Genomic DNA, 17452 nt, shown 5'->3' on the forward strand with positions numbered 1-17452 from the left:
GCAACTACTATTAGTGGAAAATAAGTACAGTTTCTGTATCATAGAACTGACTTTTCCAGTCATTCTGTTGCTTTGATTAGGACACCCCTCTGCTGTCCCTAACTTAATGATGGAAGGTTCTAGATTTAGATGAGCGTTTCCTACTGCTTTGTTTCCTTTGGAAAATACAGATTGGGACAGTACGGTATGATGAATCTTGCAGTAGTAGGAATGGCAGAAGCTGTACTAAACAGTAGAGAGTTGACCTGGTGGAATTTTCTGAATGTCTTGATCAAGAAATAATAATTCTATTATTCTCTTTCATATTTTGCTCACTGTCCGTATGTAATGGAATAATAGTGAATCCCTACACAGCTTATGTTCTTTGGCTCAGTAAAGAGACTCATAAAAGTTGGCTTTCATATCTCTACATGAAGTGTTATCAAGTGTTGGAGTTTGAACTTGTTTATTGGGTTATCCTGTCCAGTCTGTGATGACGCGTGATTGACCTCTGCAATAGATTTTGCTAGATCTTTTATTCAAGCTAATTTTAAATGTGTTGGGCAATAAAGTTTCCATAATGTCCCTTCTGGGACCAAGTAAGACTTACTCTAAGAAAGCTTTTTTTTTTTTTTTTTTCTGGAATTCAGCCTAATATGTATTTTCTTCTTAGATGTACTTCCATTATTTGCATCTGCATTTTCTTTTCCACTATAAATGGAAGTGCACTCCCTTTGTGATGTTTAGACTTTCCACATAGCTGCAGATTAATGAGTACCGATTCCCTGCTGACCTGACATTAATAGGAGGTGCTTGACAAATACAAAAATATAAGGATAACAATCCCATTAAATTTAAAACACAAATTTGCTATTAAAGTTGGAGCTTGGAAAACTGTTTCATTTAAGTGACTGCCCATATTATAGTTTAGAGTGTATTTTGGCTTTTTCTTCTGTTTCTGTAATGTTTTTAGAAGCACATTTTCTCTGATATTTAGCTTCATGAAGGAAAGAATTTGGCTTTTTCCATTTTTATCCCTGTATGATTCTACACTTTCAAAATGTAGCATTTCCATCCTTAAATGGAGTTATGAGAGGCAAGTAAGAGTTCCAGCTTGATTAAAATTGCATGCATTTTAATTGTACATGGAGGTGGCTGGAATTAGTACAAATACCTTCACTAAAGAGGCTGGAAGACTCGAGGAATGTCACACTGTGCACTGCAGTGTTGCAGCATCTTTTTTCCATCGTTGTCTATGAACAGTGGAATTGTAGAAAACTAAAATGATCTATGTGTGTTTTCTGAAACTCAGGTCAAATAAAAAAAGGCTACTAATATCACCTGATAACTTGTGTTTCAGAGGGTGGGGATGCCCTGGAACAGGTTGCCCAGAGAAGCTGTAGGTGCCCCATCCCAGGAGGTGTTCAAGAATGGCTGGATGAGGCCCTGGGCAACCTGACCTTGTGTGTGGCATCACTGCCATGGCAGGGGCTTGGAACTGGGTGACCTTCAAGGTCCCTTCCAACTCGAGCCGTTCTGTGACCTAGCAGCGGAGTTGCTTGTCCTTACGTGTCAGGTTCCCTGCAGATGCAAGGGGGACACCACTCCTCTGTCTGTGTGTATTATTTAGTGGCTTCCAAATGACAAGTGGAAGAACAAGCTGCAAAATGTGATGGGGTGCTTATTAGTTAACCAACACAGGACAGCAAACCACGCTTCCCTCAGGTTTTATTTACAGCTTATCACGTTACTTCACGCAGATATTCCACGCAAGCTGAAGCAGCCCGTACCCCTACGCGTATTTACACCCCCCCTCCGGCCAGCCCGTGCCCCCCACACCTCAGGCCGAGGCCCCGGGGCCGGCCCGGTGCCACCCTCAGGCCCGGAGCCACATCCGGGCCCCGAGCCCGCCTGCGGTGCCCGGCGCGGCCGCCGGAGGCCGCCCGCCTCGCTGCGGTGCCCGCCCCGCCGAGCCGGCGCTGGGCGGCGGGGCGGAGCCGTGCGGACGGGCCGGGCCGTGCCGAGCCGGGCTGGGCCGAGCCGGGCCGGGCAAAGCCGAGCTGAGCCGGGCCGCGGGCAGGAAGATGGCGAACGTGCAGCTGGAGTTCCAGGCCAGCGCCGGCGAGGCGGATCCGCAGAGCCGCCCGCTGCTCGTCCTGGGCCAGCTTCACAACCTGCACCGCCTGCCCTGGGCCCAGCTGCGGGGCAAGCTGCAGCCGCGGGTCACCGAGGAGGTGAGGCCGGGCTGGGGGAGCGCGGATCCCCCCTCACACCGCCACCACCGCCCCTCCATCGCCACCGCCCCGCTGCCGCCGCCGCCTCCCCCGGCTGCCCGCGGGGCGCTTCCCGAGGCCGCCTCTCCTCTCCTTTCCTCTCCTCTCCTCTCCTTTCCCCGGCCCGGCCCGGCCTCGTGGTGCTCCCCGTGCCACGGCTGCGGCCGGGCGGCCTCGGGGCGCTCCCCGGGGGGCTGCGGACCCGGCCCGGGGGCTGGGGAGCGCCCGGCTGCGGCTCCGGGGCCTGCGGCGGGCAGGGGCCGGGGCCTGCCGGGCCTTGCTCGGGGGAAACCTGCACCTTCAGCAGCGGGAAGGGGCTTTACCCGGCTGAGCGGTGCCCTAAAAGCCCCCCGAGGCGGCCCTAAAGGAAAAATGAAAAGCGAAACCCATCGGGGGCCGCTCGGCTCGGTGCTGCGGGGCGTCCCCGAGGCCCTGGGGCAGCCCCGGGTTGTGGCCGGAGCTGAGGGCAGCGCTGCCCCTTGGAGCGTGCGGCTCTTTCTTACCTTGTACCCGCTCTGACGGGTGGAAAGCGCTTTGCATGCCTCCCAGATGACAAGGTGCTGCCTGCCATTACAATAACCATCGAAATACACGCTCTAGGGTGGCAGATGGCAAGCTGGGGACTCAGCCTCGCTGCCTGCAAGGGGTGAAAGATATCGCGTCCCTTTCCTCCTCCCCTGCTTTCAGCTACGGCTGCGGAGTCTGTGGATCTATTTTTATTTAGATGGTGTTGATGGCTTGTGGCAGAACGATAGATGTTTTGCATCGCGTCTCTGAGGTTGCTAGATGCTTGGCAGTTTTATGTGTTGGGCTCTTGAGTCTCTTATGACAATATTTAGCCTTCTTTTTTGCTTTTAATTAAATTGCTGCATGAAAGAATAACGTGGGGCTAGTAAATCAGTCCATGTATTTATCACTAGCAAAATGGTATCAACTTAAAAGCGTCCGAAGCAGCCTGTGCATTAATGGCGTGCTTTTGTATTATAATTCATGTGGCTTAAGAGATACTTGAATGGAAAGCACATTTGTGTTTTTTGATTAATACATGGGTTCATCATATTTCCTGCCTCTTTACTGTCGTAGAGGTTATTGCATTTAAAAGGGTGTCATAATGTTTTCCCGTCTTATTCCAACTATGTTGAGGCATTCTTAAATAAAGGATTTTAGTTGTTGGAAACAAAGTCTGATACAGTACTTTATTTTTTTAATTCTTCTTTTCTCCTCAGATATGGCAGTCTGCTTTAAGCACTCTGAACCCAAACCCTACCGACAGCTGTCCTCTCTACCTGAATTACGCCACTGTGGCCGCGTTGCCTTCCAGGGTCAGCCGACACAACAGTCCATCTGCAGCTCAGTTCATTACCCGCCTGGTCAGAAATTGTCTTCCAGGAGGTGTCAACAGATGTATTGTTGTAAGTGGCTGTTGGAAAACGCTTCTGGTGAAGTGTCTAGTATTTTGTTGACTTTTTGGGATTTTAGCTGTATCCAAGGAGACAAGGGGTGGATGAGTGTTACCAGTATAATTATACCAGCATTTATAAATGGTTTTGCTCTGGAGTGTAAACAAGACCTAAGTATAATAGCTTATACATGCTCAAACGGTTGGAAGAAATTAAGGATGGATATGTATGGAATGTTTTCAACCAGTAACGTCCATGCAAAGGGAAGCAGTAGTGGATTTTTTCAAAAAAAAGTATTTAAGGCTTTAGCACATGGTACATATGCTTTAGAAGATCGACATGGACTTCATACAGAGTGCTCTGTCTATATTGGACAGCCAGTTTTGGGTGACTCAAATTAGTCAATAAATTTTAGAAATCCTAATGTAAACTAGTACTCCAGCACAAATCCTGTGCAGGAAAAGGTCTTGCACTAATTTGGTCACCTTTGGCACGAGCCAGATGAATTTGGTGGTTTTTCTTTCTATGGCTTCTCCAGATTAATCAAGAGTTCCAGCTTACTATGGAAAGCTCATATAGTCGGCGTCAATAACAAAATCTAATTATACTTTTCTCCTGGAAAACTTATTTGCAAGAGTATTAACTGTACTCATATTTTTCCCTTGTACTTTTATGTGGAGATGTTTAACTGAAACTTCTTTCCATCAGTAATTTCTGTAATGAACTTCAGAAAAATATTTTATATGTTAAAAAGGTTTGGGTTGATATTAAGCACATTCTCATATCATTACTCTCATTGTTTTATTTGTTTCGAACACATACTGATGGTTCCCTTGCTTTTTTGTCTCAATCCTTGGGCTAACCAGTGTTAATTAGACACCTATAATTAAAGCAGTCTAGTTCCCTTAATTCTACACAGTCAGGTCCAGCAATGTTCATTTCCATATGGGAACTGAGCTGAATGAGTTCAGTTTGGCGCTGTTTGTACTGCTCCCCCTCCCAAGCAAAGTGTAGTGTATGAGCGTATCTCCATTCAGACATCAGTTCTTTTCCTCTTTGCCAATGGTAATGAATCCCTTTAAATGCAGACTTCGTGTTACCTAATGTTACCTGACTTGATTCTCTTCTGGCTGTTTTTTTTTCAGATGGTCTGTGAGCGGTCTGAAGTTTTCGCTTCTGCTTGTGCGTTGGCCAGGGCTTTCCCACTGTTTACGCATCGGTCCAGTGCATCAAGACGCACAGAGAAAAAAACTGTAACGGTCGAGTTTTTCCTGGTTGGACAAAACAATGGACCAATAGAAGTGGCAACGCTTAAAGTAGGCTTTTGTTCCCCCCCCTTTCCCTTGTGATCAGTTGTTTTCATTATTCTCTGAAATCTTTTTTTAAATTTCTTCAGTTTGTTGCATGTACAAATGTGTACCTCAGGCTACGTATGGCATAGGTGTTGTATCTAAAGTAAGAAATGATTCTAGATCAAAGTTCCTTGAAATTGTTCGGTTCAGAGCACAAGTGAGTAGAAATATTGAACATATTCTTGCAGCAAAGGCTGAAGATGCTATTTAGAATGTATGTTTCAGGGGTGAAAAACACCAAACAAGTAACACAAATTCCTCTTTTCTCACATTTATCACAGATGCAAATAGTAGGGTTTTAGTGTTTAATACTGTTATCTTCGGGTGCGTGGGCTGCTCTCTTTTATTTGAGCACAATCTGTCTGTGGTGTGCAGGTGACTGTCACACTGATGTCACTGAAGAGTTGTTTATTCTGGGATCACGTGTGGCTTCTGGTATTTGTGTGATGTACCTCTTTGTCTGAATTTTTATAAAAAACTGTAGCCAGAAGGAAGACCCCTGAAGAAATGCTTCAGCTTGGGGATGAGCTGTACATAACAGTTCAGTGTTTGTCTAAGTTGTCTTTCAGTAGCAGGTAGTCAAAGATTGTTTCCCTTGCACCTGACTGTTTTAAAGATGAAACTACTCATCAGGTAACCTTTACTATTCTAGGGCATTATCTTCAAGATCCTAACTTAAAAGCTTTTCCAAGTATTGCACTTGAGCTGTTAGGTGACTTCCAGGTCAGTGCTCCAGATCTGTATTTCAGTGCACATTGACACTGTGATCTGATTGAGGAGACTGTTGCTACATCTGAAATCCGCAGAATTACAGCTTTAGTGATTTTTTCCTTCTGTAACTGTTACTGCATACTTTGTTCTTACTCTACTAAATGAGTTGGCTACAGCAAATGATGCCAGACCAGTCTTCAGGAAAATGAAAAAGATGTACTATGAGTACAACAGTTGATCGCTGAATTTTCCCTTACCCCGAAATAATAATAATAAAAAAAATGTCTTTATTTAAATATATATATATATTTAAATATTTCTCCCATTCTTCCCTTTGATGTCAATGCCAAAACAACTGCTGGCTTCCTCCAAGCTAAGTTTTCACCCCTTAAATTCAGACAGACAGCTAGTGTAGAGCATGGAAGAGGCATGTGGTAGCATTTTTTAGCTAAACCTCTCCCTAGGCATGTTGCCATATTCTGCACCTACTGCATTGTCCATGATACTTTATGGTGAGGACTAGAGGGATTGTCACAGTTTTATAGGGCAATTACTTAAGGTTGTTGTTGTCCTGGTTCTCTTGAGTACCCTGGAAGCCAAACCCATGCACAGCTTATTTCTGTGAGTGTCATGTTGATTCTCTTGGACATGTCGTTAACGTTAGAGCACCTCCTTTTACCTGCATGACCCTAGTGGTGAATCACTCCCAACTTAGTCTGGCTCCTGAGGAGGTTCTTATCCCTTTAGGGGAAGTAAAGCAATCAAAGTAATTGTAGGGAATCAGGCACCACTCCAAAACAAGCCAAGGTTTATGAGTCTGCTGGGATACAGAATATATAGAGTCCTTAGGCCAGTCTGGCCAAGCCAAACTTCAGATACCTCAGCACAAATAACTAGCCAACACATCAGATTCTTTTGAAACCCATCTTGACTCACCCTTCTGCTGTGTGTGTGGTCTTTGGTGTAATGTGGCTACTGGAAAACTTGAACAGTTCCCTTCCACCTAGTCTTTTTTGCTTCAAGTTGTTGATTCTCAGGAGCTGAAAGTTAAAGCTTAGCCTCTGGTGCCTTCATTGTCCTTTTTCCAGGAGGATGCTTCTTTGAGGGAACAGCCTCAGCGTGCTTGCTGTGGGCCCTTTTGGTTCAGTCCACTCTTGTGTAGGTATGTCTGCTCCCAGCCCAGTTCTGCCACAGGAGCGAGGCAGTCGATGCATGTTTCACACAGATAGCTCATGTTTCACCTTCCCCATGTGCCTGCCATATAGAACATCTTATGGTATTAATCTCTGTTGCACTGAACCATTCTGCCTGCTGTATTAAAACATGTTGTACATTATGTAATCGCTGCAGGTTTCCAGCCCAAGTAGTCTACAAGTTCATTGTGGCTTCCTGGATTTGTTTTATCTTGTCTTTCCAGCCCTCCACCTTGCTTTGCATTCTTGGTCTTGCTTTTAAAGCGGAGAACGCTACTAATTCTGCAGAATCAATTCATTGGAAGGAATCCAGTTGCTTAGAAATCAGAGCATAGGAAAAAATATCTTCTGTTTAACACGTATGGAAAATAAGTTAGCTTGGTTGACATTAGTCAGTACTACTCAGCTACCTGTGATCAGTTGCAGTTAGGCATTACTGTGCCCCAGGGGAATCCTACATCCAGTGTAGGCTGCTTAGGACTAGGTGCAACATTATGCAGAAAACCACCTAAACCAAGGCTGGTTCTTAAGTGTCTTCGCTTCTTTTTATAGTGCCTGGCAAGTGCTACAGAAGGAGTCAGACTGGCTGCTCGAATCGTGGACACCCCTTGCAATGAGATGAACACGGATAACTTCCTGGAGGTGGGTAACACAGCTGATGAGCAAGAGTTACACGTTGGAAGTCTTGACTACAGCAGTAAAGAACTAGTGTGCCTCTCTCTGAGCAACCCTGCTGTGTCGGTCTAGGAGATGTATTAAACAACCCGTTCAAGGATGCTCAGGCTATTTCTTTAGCTATTAATATTTAGTACAACTTACCAAAGTTGGAAGGAGATAGTGTAATGCTTGGTGTAAGGAACCGGGAGTCAGAAGAGGTGATGACACAGGCTCCTTTGCCAGTGCTAGTGCTTTCTTAAGCCCTATGGTGGTAAGTTTCTGAAATTATGGGACAGAAATTGACATGCTTGCAAATCAGGATCTGGAAAGCTGTTGAGGGTGAAGATATTCCTGCCCTATTTCATCATGGTTCAGTAGAGTGAACAGCTGGCTTTTACCTCTGAAGATTTCTCTTCCTGGCAGAGCTTAAAGGTCAGATTTGCATTTCATGAAATACTAAATAGTCAAGGGTGTCAGTGAAATTAGACCATTGGAAACCAGCATCAGTCCCAAAACAGTGAATGTATGTGTGTACATGCAAAATCATGTAAAACCTGCACGTGGGTTTTAGAACACAAATGTGTCCTGATGACTGACTGACTGACATTGTCCTTTTTCTTTTAATGATGAAGGAAATCAAAAAAGTTGGCAAGGATCTCGGGATTACTCCTACCATAATTCGAGATGAGGAGCTGAAGGAGAGAGGCTTTGGAGGTATATCTTGTTGAAAATTCCCCTTTTTTCCTAGCAGTGAATTGGGATATTGTATCGTCTCCATTGTGATTTTTTATTTATGCATTTCTGAAATGGTTTTATAGCCCACAGTATTCCAAGATACAGCCAGTCTTTTTGCAGTCTTTCTTGATTAATTGTGGCTTAACTGTCTTGTTTTCCAGGTATCTATGGGGTTGGCAAGGCAGCTCTGCATCCTCCAGCTCTAGCAGTTCTCAGTCACACTCCAGATGGTGCTACACAGACCATTGCATGGGTGGGCAAAGGTATTGTGTATGATACCGGAGGACTCAGCATTAAGGGAAAGGTACATAAACACTTCTGCTGTCTTTGCTTACCGTGTTGTTTCCTGATGGAAGTAATTCTGTTAATGTCCATAGAAACCAAAGAGTATCTGTTTGAGTAAACACTTACCATCATCTGTGCAGACACAAAATACCATGAGAAAAGACTATATAGAATTCAAGGAATATTTTACAGAACTACTAGGTGCAATTTAAGTATTGCACACTGCTAGCAGAAAGTGAGAAACAAAGATGTTTCATTCCTGATTTTGGAGAAAGATACAAAACCCATTTGAGTTGACTTCAATGCATGTCTTGTAATGAACATTTTTCCTTTTTCTAACAAATTAGCAGTAGAGGTTTAGTATTTTCCAGTTCTAAAGCAAGTAGAAGTAGACATGAATGTGTTCCTTGCATTTGTTATGACACTGTCAAGACTGTCAGAGTTATAGAAGCATCAGAAACAGTAGTTTTATCAGGCTGTACTTCGAAACTGAAATCAAAAATTTTATTTTTTTTAAAAATCTCTCTCTGTTTAAATAGACTACTATGCCTGGAATGAAGCGAGACTGTGGTGGAGCAGCTGCTATTTTGGGTGCCTTCAAAGCCACTGTAAAGCAAGTAAGTAAAATGTGTTAATTGATATCATGTAGCCTAGCATTGCCAAGGAGCAGGCTGGCTTTTGGATATATTCCCAGATATGGGGGCCAGCCTAATCCTAAAGTTCTGACCTGCCACCGCCTTTAGTGATCTTGGGCCACTCTGCTCGTTATGCTATTTCAGGAAACCATTTCAAATCTTTGCTGGTATCTTGGGAATTGTGAGAAGTTGCTCAAGTGCTGATTTTTTGTTATGAGTCTTTATAGAGCTTCAGGGTCTGTTCTGAGGATTGAGTTGACTGTAGTTCCTTGAATCAGATTCACACCTGAGTTATCCAGGTATAAAGCTTTTGTTTAAGCTTTGGGATTTGGGGCTGCTGTTGTCCCTTAGTAAAGAAAGGGACGAACAGCTCAGGGTATGAAGCCTATCTGTACTCCAACTCCTGCGCCAGTTCTAATATTAACCTACTAGGGAAGTGGCAGTTCTAGTCTCATCAGGAGCTGCTTGTTGGGCTCCTGTGGTCAGAAAGTAGTAGGGGAGCTGAGAAGAAGCCAAGCATTGAAATATGAAGAATTTTTTAAAAGTACGTTATGCTTTCCCAATGTGAACTGGGGAGATGAAGTAGCTGCTGCCAATAAAACCCTGCCCTCTCCACAAATTCAGTCACCGAGTCTTGCTGACAGAGCAGCTATTGCCTCCAAGGAGTATCCAAAGTTCAAAGAACTTGTACTGCTGCAGATTAATGCATAGATCTGATGGAAGCTTTGTCCAGGGGATGATCATTGCCAAATTCCCATTTCTCAACAGCTTAGTTCTGTGCCTTGGCCTTAGCAGTATGTTTGATGTGGAAGAATTGTTAACTTCAGTTATCTGCAGAGACTTAAAATTGAAAACACATTTCTGAGCAGCATCATAGGAAAACTGCTAGGTTTTCATAACCAAGTCCTTCAGAAAGTTAGATCACATGTTTGCAGGGAACAAAAGCTAGAACTTCTACAGTGCTTTGGGAGAGGCTGGGAAAACCATGCATGTGGTACGTTCTCTCAGTGATTCAGTCCTTGTTTCAGAAGTATGTGTGCATGTAATTATCTGCACTGACAAGTTGCGTTCACAATCGCAGTAGCTGTGAATGTAAGTCATCAGATATTTCATATACACGAATGAATAAACTGGTGGTAATCTGTTTGGACAAACTGAGCCTGAAGAAGCTGTCATACCTCACAAGAAGCCTGTGCCTTTGTATCTAAAAATGGGAGAATGTTAACGCTGCTTAGTATTACAATCCCATGCAAGAAGACTTGTTAATTAAATCCTTGCAGAAAATGTATTCAGGTAGGCAGTGGAAATAATTTGTCTTTGTTACTGTTTCAAGACCTTTTTTTTTTTTTTAACACTCTTAAGAATAATATAAATGTGGAAGAGGTTTAAATTAGCTGCACTTTGTCAAAAAGACTGAAGTTTAAACTTCTGTTGGATAGAAAGCTCAGTAGGAAGAGGGGCAAAGGTTATTATCCATCTTCAGAAAATATCATCTGCCTACATGCTGTTCAACAGTTTTACAATGTGATTTTAAAAGCCTTTGGATAGCAAACACAAGTGAGTGATTTTTTCCTTCAAAAATGCATTTTATCCATTGTGAGCTTTCCAACACAAGGAAGAAAAGAAAACACATTTTCTAAATCCTTCTCACCTCCTGCATGTTAACGTAGGGAGTTCTGCTTTTAAAAAGCTGCAGGATGAGATTCAATAAAAGGCAGCTGATAGTGGAAGTGGGTTTACATTTTTTGACAGTAGATTAACCACATCTCCCAACTGGGGAAGGAAAATTTGGTGCAATTCAGTAAGAGATTCTTAACAGAGTGTTTTTTCATTGCGGACAATTTTGGAAGAGGAAAGGATCATAGATGGAAGGGTATCTTATCTACAGTGCTGTTTTCCCACTGGCTGGGCTAGCAGCTGTAAAGTTATTTTATGGTTTCTAGAGGCTGTGTGTTATTTTTGAAAGTTTTTGATTGATGGCATTTGTCCTTTGGACTTTAGAACATGGGCTGATTCAGCAAGTCCACTTCACTTTGGCTACAGGACTTCTATTAAGAGATTGACAGTAAAACTGACCCCGTTTTCCCTAGGAGTTTGATGTCTTTAGGACTAGCTATCCCAGTTGAGGAGGAACGATGCTTTTATTTGTTAAGTGCTGCTGCCTCCTGTTGTGTTGGTAGGATCTTTCCACATAGTACAGTCACTGTACAAACAAAATCTTCATGTTTTAAAATATCCATAACTATATAAGTGCTTGATTTTGAACCAAAGTAAACTAGATGGGATCTGGCAGAAAAGAGAAGGCTAACGGGTAAGAAGAGTTTGAAAATGCTGTGTCCTTTGTAGCAGAAATTTTGTATTTATAAAAAAAATAAAAAATGGAAAACAACTAATACTAGTCATAAATGATTTTTACTTTCACATGTAAAGAGAGAAGGTAGATACTGGTAGTATATATCTTATGTGTGTTCCAGGCTTGATTCAGGGCAGCAAGCTGCGTTGCTGGCAGTTGATAGATCCACTGAGACGTGGAGGAGTACCACGTTCCAGGGTTGCCATGGTCAAAGTTGCTTTCCAGAACAATTATCAGAGATGGAATCTGTTCATCTGGGGCTGTTTTTTTAGGAAAGTATAGAGTTCACAAATGGCTGCATATTAGCATTTATTATTTCCATCCTTTTCCATTAGTACTGTAAGCTCTCCTGCAATGCTGAAGAAGTGATAGGAAGGAGCTCAGTTTCTCAGGTGACCCCAACTGTGTTTTTGCTGTCATTGGAAACTAAAGAAAAGCAGTGGAAAAAACAGGGTTTGGAAAATAATCCCAGGCATCCTGACTGGCTGTGTAACGTGCTGTCACAAGCCTTTTTAATTGTCATGCTCAAAGCATCTGTTACTTGGATCTTTCATTCTTTTTCAGAAAATGACTACAAAAGGTGAAGGGTTATAAAGTTCATACATCTCTGTTGTGAGTCTGTGTTGGAGTTGTACTGAAATTAAAGTACCACATCTTTGGAGGTGTATTCAGCTGATTTTCATTCAGGGGTACTGTAGTTCTGTTACTTAAGGGGTGTTTTTGGTGAGCCCAGCAGTTTTTTGGTGAGTTCAGAAGTCTAAAGCCAGGATTGCATGTTTTCTCCTTGCCTGCTTTCTGTAACTCTTGTCCTCAGCTACAAGATAAGACATTTATCGTAGATTTCCCATGTAATTAGTGGCATTGCTGCCATAAAATCATAATCCCACATTGATTTCAGTCCAAATAAATGAGCTTGGTGTGAATTGAAACCTATTTCTCTCCTATTGTTATTACAGGGTTTTAAAGACAATCTTCATGCTGTTTTTTGTTTGGCTGAGAATGCGGTTGGACCACGTGCAACAAGACCTGATGACATTCATGTTCTTTACTCTGGAAAGTAAGTTTGTGCCTATATCTTTCCTGGAAACACTGAGAGGAAATAATCTTTGGTTCTGTTTGTCTGAGTACTGTATAGATTGTGAACCTCAACAGCTTCCCTAAGGATTGCTAATAGGATTTCAGACAGCCATAGTATGAGTTTTCTGCGTGCATAGAGTGACCTGTGTGGTATGTAAGTGCACATCAAGACACATATCATCTGTCATGAGATGAAGTTTCCTTAAAGCACTTGGGTTCCTGTGTTTGTTCCAGTACGACCAGTTTTCTGTGCCCATCTGTAGCCTGTGCTGTCTCAGTTACAGAGGCAGGCTTGGACTGTCTTAGAATCTCCTGTGGTTTTAAACCAAGTGTGATACTTAGTGGAAAGCAGTAATTAATAAAATCCCAGCCAGACATGCTGGGCATTATACAGGCCTGACAAGCAGTGACAGTACCATGCAGGCAGTATTATTATTACAGTTTTCCAGGTTTGTTCTGTCTGAATGCTTAAAACAGTGGAATATGTAGCAGTACAGTCCTGCAGATTCAAGTAAGAAAGTACATAAGGTTCAGGTCTGCCTTCTAACCAAGTGTTCTAGTCAGGATAGATGTCTTAACCTGTACTCTGAAGTATTGTTGTATTAAATGCCCTCTTTTCTTTCTAGAACTGTGGAAATCAATAACACTGATGCAGAAGGGAGGCTGATACTGGCTGATGGAGTAGCTTACGCATGCAAAGATCTTGGAGCTGATATCATTCTTGATATGGCAACTCTTACTGGAGCTCAGGTACTGATACAGACCTGCCAGTGGACAGAGGTGCATCCTTCTAGTGTCTGTGTATTATATGTACAATTTTAAGAGATTTGGCCGTAGCTGCAATGTCTTTGTCTATGTTTGTAGCACTACCTTTTTTTGTCAAGTACTTTTAAGATTTATTTTTTTCTTATTGGTGGTTCTGTTAGATGGAAAGCAGCTATTAATGCTGAGAGTGCAGAACTATTCTGTGCAGCACTGTCAGGCTGAATCCTTCCTGATTTTGTTGTATATCTCATTAGGGAATTGCTACAGGAAAGTATCATGCTGCTGTCCTTACCAATAACGAGGAGTGGGAAAGGGCATGTGTTAAAGCTGGCAGGAACTGTGGAGACCTAGTCCACCCTCTTGTGTATTGCCCCGAGCTCCATTTCAGTGAATTTACCTCTGCTGTAGCTGATATGAAGAACTCTGTTGCAGTAAGATATTTTTTTTCTTTACTTTTTTTTATTAGATAAAAATATGTTCCTATGTGTATTCTGGATCACGTGTTCATCTGTTGATAGCTGTCTGAAAGTTCTTCCTGTGGGTTGTAACCTTTTAGAAATGGATTGTATTAGGACCTCAACGACCATTTAATTGGGGATTTTGCAAGATAAATGCCACTCCACTGATATTTAGCATCAATTTTAAATGGGCTAGCCTGCTGCAAAGTTGTCTATGGGCTGCTTGCCTTTTAAACATAACCTTAAGATGAATGCTAAATTCCTGGATGGAGACCTTTTAAGAAATAAAATCAAGCATTCCTCAGATCGTATATAACCATTGGAGACAGTAACTAAGAATGGAAAAAACAGGAAATTGAGGACAGAGACCTCAGGGATTTCTGCAGCTGCTTTTGCAGAATTTGAGAGTTACAGTGTGCATTAAGTTCCAAAAACACTGCAGAAATGATTTTGGGCAGAAGATGAAAAAAGCAGGACCAGATTGCTACCCAGGAATTAACTCAAAACATTTACAGTATACATGACTAAAAACTGGGTTTCAGAGCCATCCGTTAAGCTTTGAATTAGGAAAGACAGTTGTGCAAATCTATAGTCAAGAAGACAACACTGACGTTTTCTTTTCTTGCAAGACCAACTGTATTTTTACTGTTTCTGCAGGACCGAGACAATAGTCCAAGCTCCTGTGCTGGACTCTTCATTGCTTCTCACATCGGTTTCGACTGGCCTGGAGTCTGGGTCCATGTAGACATTGCTGCCCCTGTTCATGCGGTATGTTCATAGGACTTCTGACATTTTACCCACCTCCCTCACACAAAACATGTGCTCTTGGGGTTCCTCCTCTGTTGAATGGAACATGTGCATTTTTTCCCCTAAAAAAAACTATCCAATTTACTCCTCATCCCCCAACCCACCTTTGTTTTAAACCCAACTTATTCAGCTCATGCTCCAAATCCATGGTCCTGTTGGATGGAACATGCTCTTGAAGAATGCTAGCACAGGTCCATCCTCAAGTCAGTGTGAGCTCTGTTCTTGTGAATCAACTGATGTATTGGTTTAATCTAACAGTGACAGGTTGCAATAGCAGTAAGGATACAGCAGTGTAAGTCAAGCAGGCTTGATAGTGTCTCCAAGTATTTGCTATGGCCGTGTGCTGTCAGTGCTTTTGATAGTAGCTAAATTAAACCAGCCCATATTATACAATCTGAAATGTGAATTGTTTTTTCTTTTCCAGGGTGAACGAGCTACTGGTTATGGCGTGGCTTTGTTGCTGTCTCTGTTTGGAGGGGCATCTGAAGACCCTTTGCTTAACATGGTGTCCCCTCTAGGGTGCAATGGAGACTCTCCCCCTGAGGATATGGAGAGGGATTCCAAAAGGCGGCGCCTGATTTAATGCGCCCCCAGCTCTATGTGACGGGGTGCATGTGTTACCTCACTTTGCACTGATTTGTTTTCAAGCAATGAAAATGTCACATGTCAAAAATTGCCATTTTTTTTACTATCATGATAAGATTTATTACTTGTTTCTGATAAAAACAGCCTGATTCATTTTTGTTAGTGTTTTTTTAAATTATTGGTGCAAACGGTTGCTGAACAATATCAGTGGTGCAGACTCCAGGCTCAGCTAACTGTACCAGGAGGAAGGCACATCTTCCTCTGAGCACCTCATGAAACCAAACTAAGTGCATTAATGCATGAGAAGCTCTCTCTATTCTGAAGAAGCAACTGCAGTTCTTGCTTACAAAGCCTTCTGAATTACTTATTTTACATGAGGATTTATCAGACATTTCTGCAGGCCCCACTACATCTCTGAACACAGGATAAGGAAAACTGTAGTTTTGGCATATTCAAAGACAATTTAACTTAGTAGTAAAGGAGATATAATGAGAAAAGGCCTTTAGTCTTAATACGGTGCTGTTCCCGCATGTGTAATGTATTTCTGACCAGTAAAATCTCTAAGTGATCCAGAGCATATCTCTACATAAATCTTTCATGTTCAAATTACAGAATGTATTCATGTTAAATGAGGAAAAAATTGGGGGACTGTGATTGAGTAAAATCCGTTTACAAAGCAGAGTGGCTTCTTGCCACTTAATAAATTTATTATTATTAAAGCAGCTTACATATCCCACGTGGTGCTTCATAGTGTTATTTACATTTCTGAGAATACTGAGTGTTCCAAAGATTTGTGTGCAACCTCATTGCTCTGTTCAAATTCCTTTTGCCAGCGCTCACACATCTGAAGACAGACCCTAACACAGTAACAGCTTATATTGATTGGTATGGTGCAGTTCTGAAGAACTTACAATGATTCATTTCATTTGTTTGATTCAACAGTAGTCAGGATGCGTAATATTAGTTTCTGTATAAATTAGTCTCAAAGAGTTTCCAAGTACTAGCTTGGCTTGGGCACACGTGGGAAATGACTTACCCCAATTTATATGTCAGCAGCAGAGTTAGGAACAGAGTGACCAACTTGTAATCAGTGTTAGTCCCTGCCTGGTGAATTCAAGCATCAGCCTTTGGAAACAGTTCTTGGCTCAAACAGCATTGATGTTGAAAAAATCCAACACAGCACACACTTTTGGCTGCTTTGAAGATAAAGTCAAGCAGAGTTGTGACAAATTATACCTTTCCCTGTGTCGGAGGTGATCTCTGGGGAGAACTGGTGCTAGGTTTTAAATGGAAGTTCTAACAGTGATGTACACATCTGATTTTGGCTTTGTCTTTTTGATTAAAGACCTCGTGAAAAGCCTGATGCAGAAGATAGAAGAAGTTTTTCATTTTGTTTTCTTGGCTGTATTTGATTTATAGGCAGAGTGTAACTTTTTTTTTCTTCCCCAGAATTTCATTATTTCCTATATGTTCCTATTGCTTTTTTTGATTTCCTTGTCCACTTGATCACAGTTTTAGGAAATCTACATAGAAATAAAAGTTCTATCTTAAGTCATTCTAGATGCTCAGTGTAAAGCACTACCTGCTACCAAAATCTGTTTCAGGAAATATGTCGAAGAGCTATTTTCATTTCTGATTCAGTCTGACCACTGAAGCTAACGGCAAAATGTTCTAATTTCAGTGCTCTGAAATCTCCATGCTGTTGAAACACTCTTCAGATTAATTAGTTCTAATTTAGAAAATATGGTGTTTTGCCAAATGAGGCAGGTTTTTACATACACAGTAGCCTGCAGTTCTGTGGTGTGTAAGATTATTATTCACTGAGTGCTGCAAGTCCAGATAAAAGAGAAATGAGATTTTAATAATTTAGGATGTTATTTTTCTTTTTTACTGTTTCTCAAAGCACATCATACCATTGGATTTAACTTGGAAGGCACTTAGTAGAAGCCATCTAATAAAATTAATATTGAAAAAATCTAATAGGAAATACTTGAAAAGGAGTAGAAGAGATAAATATTTAGGAAATCAAAAACTGAAAAAAGAGTTTAAATTTGCTTAAGCAGAGTAAAATAACCCAACACCTAATGAAGAGAAAGAGGTTTGATGCTTTTTGAGAAGGAGCTGTTCCAAAGATGAAATAAAAATCAAGGTGGTTTTTGTTTTGCTTTGTTTTTAATTAGCATCTCT

General features: G+C 41.9%; 1 protein-coding gene across 1 annotated transcript; it reads left to right on the plus strand.

The window, feature by feature from the left end:
• Positions 1–1932: 1932 nt before the first annotated feature.
• NPEPL1 (aminopeptidase like 1) lies at positions 1933–16001 on the plus strand. The gene is made up of 12 exons (XM_068700189.1): positions 1933–2213; positions 3479–3664; positions 4798–4968; positions 7461–7550; positions 8198–8279; positions 8462–8604; positions 9125–9202; positions 12530–12630; positions 13277–13400; positions 13670–13846; positions 14531–14641; positions 15105–16001. The coding sequence occupies exons 1-12, from the start codon at positions 2064–2066 to the stop codon at positions 15261–15263; spliced, it is 1572 nt and encodes a 523-aa protein (XP_068556290.1). The 5' UTR covers positions 1933–2063; the 3' UTR covers positions 15264–16001.
• Positions 16002–17452: the final 1451 nt, after the last annotated feature.

Source organism: Anas acuta, chromosome 16 (genome assembly GCF_963932015.1).
Source record: "Anas acuta chromosome 16, bAnaAcu1.1, whole genome shotgun sequence".
In the NCBI taxonomy this organism is placed as follows: domain Eukaryota; kingdom Metazoa; phylum Chordata; class Aves; order Anseriformes; family Anatidae; genus Anas; species Anas acuta.

What these genes read in the sequence shown, in the direction of transcription:
- NPEPL1 (XM_068700189.1), top strand. Translation starts at nt 2,064, where the DNA reads ATGGCGAACGTGCAGCTGGAGTTCCAGGCCAGCGCCGGCGAGGCGGAT. An exon ending in TAGAAGTGGCAACGCTTAAA is followed by an intron (nt 4,969 to 7,460) that starts GTAGGCTTTTGT and finishes TTCTTTTTATAG; the next exon opens with TGCCTGGCAAGTGCTACAGA. An exon ending in ATATGAAGAACTCTGTTGCA is followed by an intron (nt 13,847 to 14,530) that starts GTAAGATATTTT and finishes CTGTTTCTGCAG; the next exon opens with GACCGAGACAATAGTCCAAG.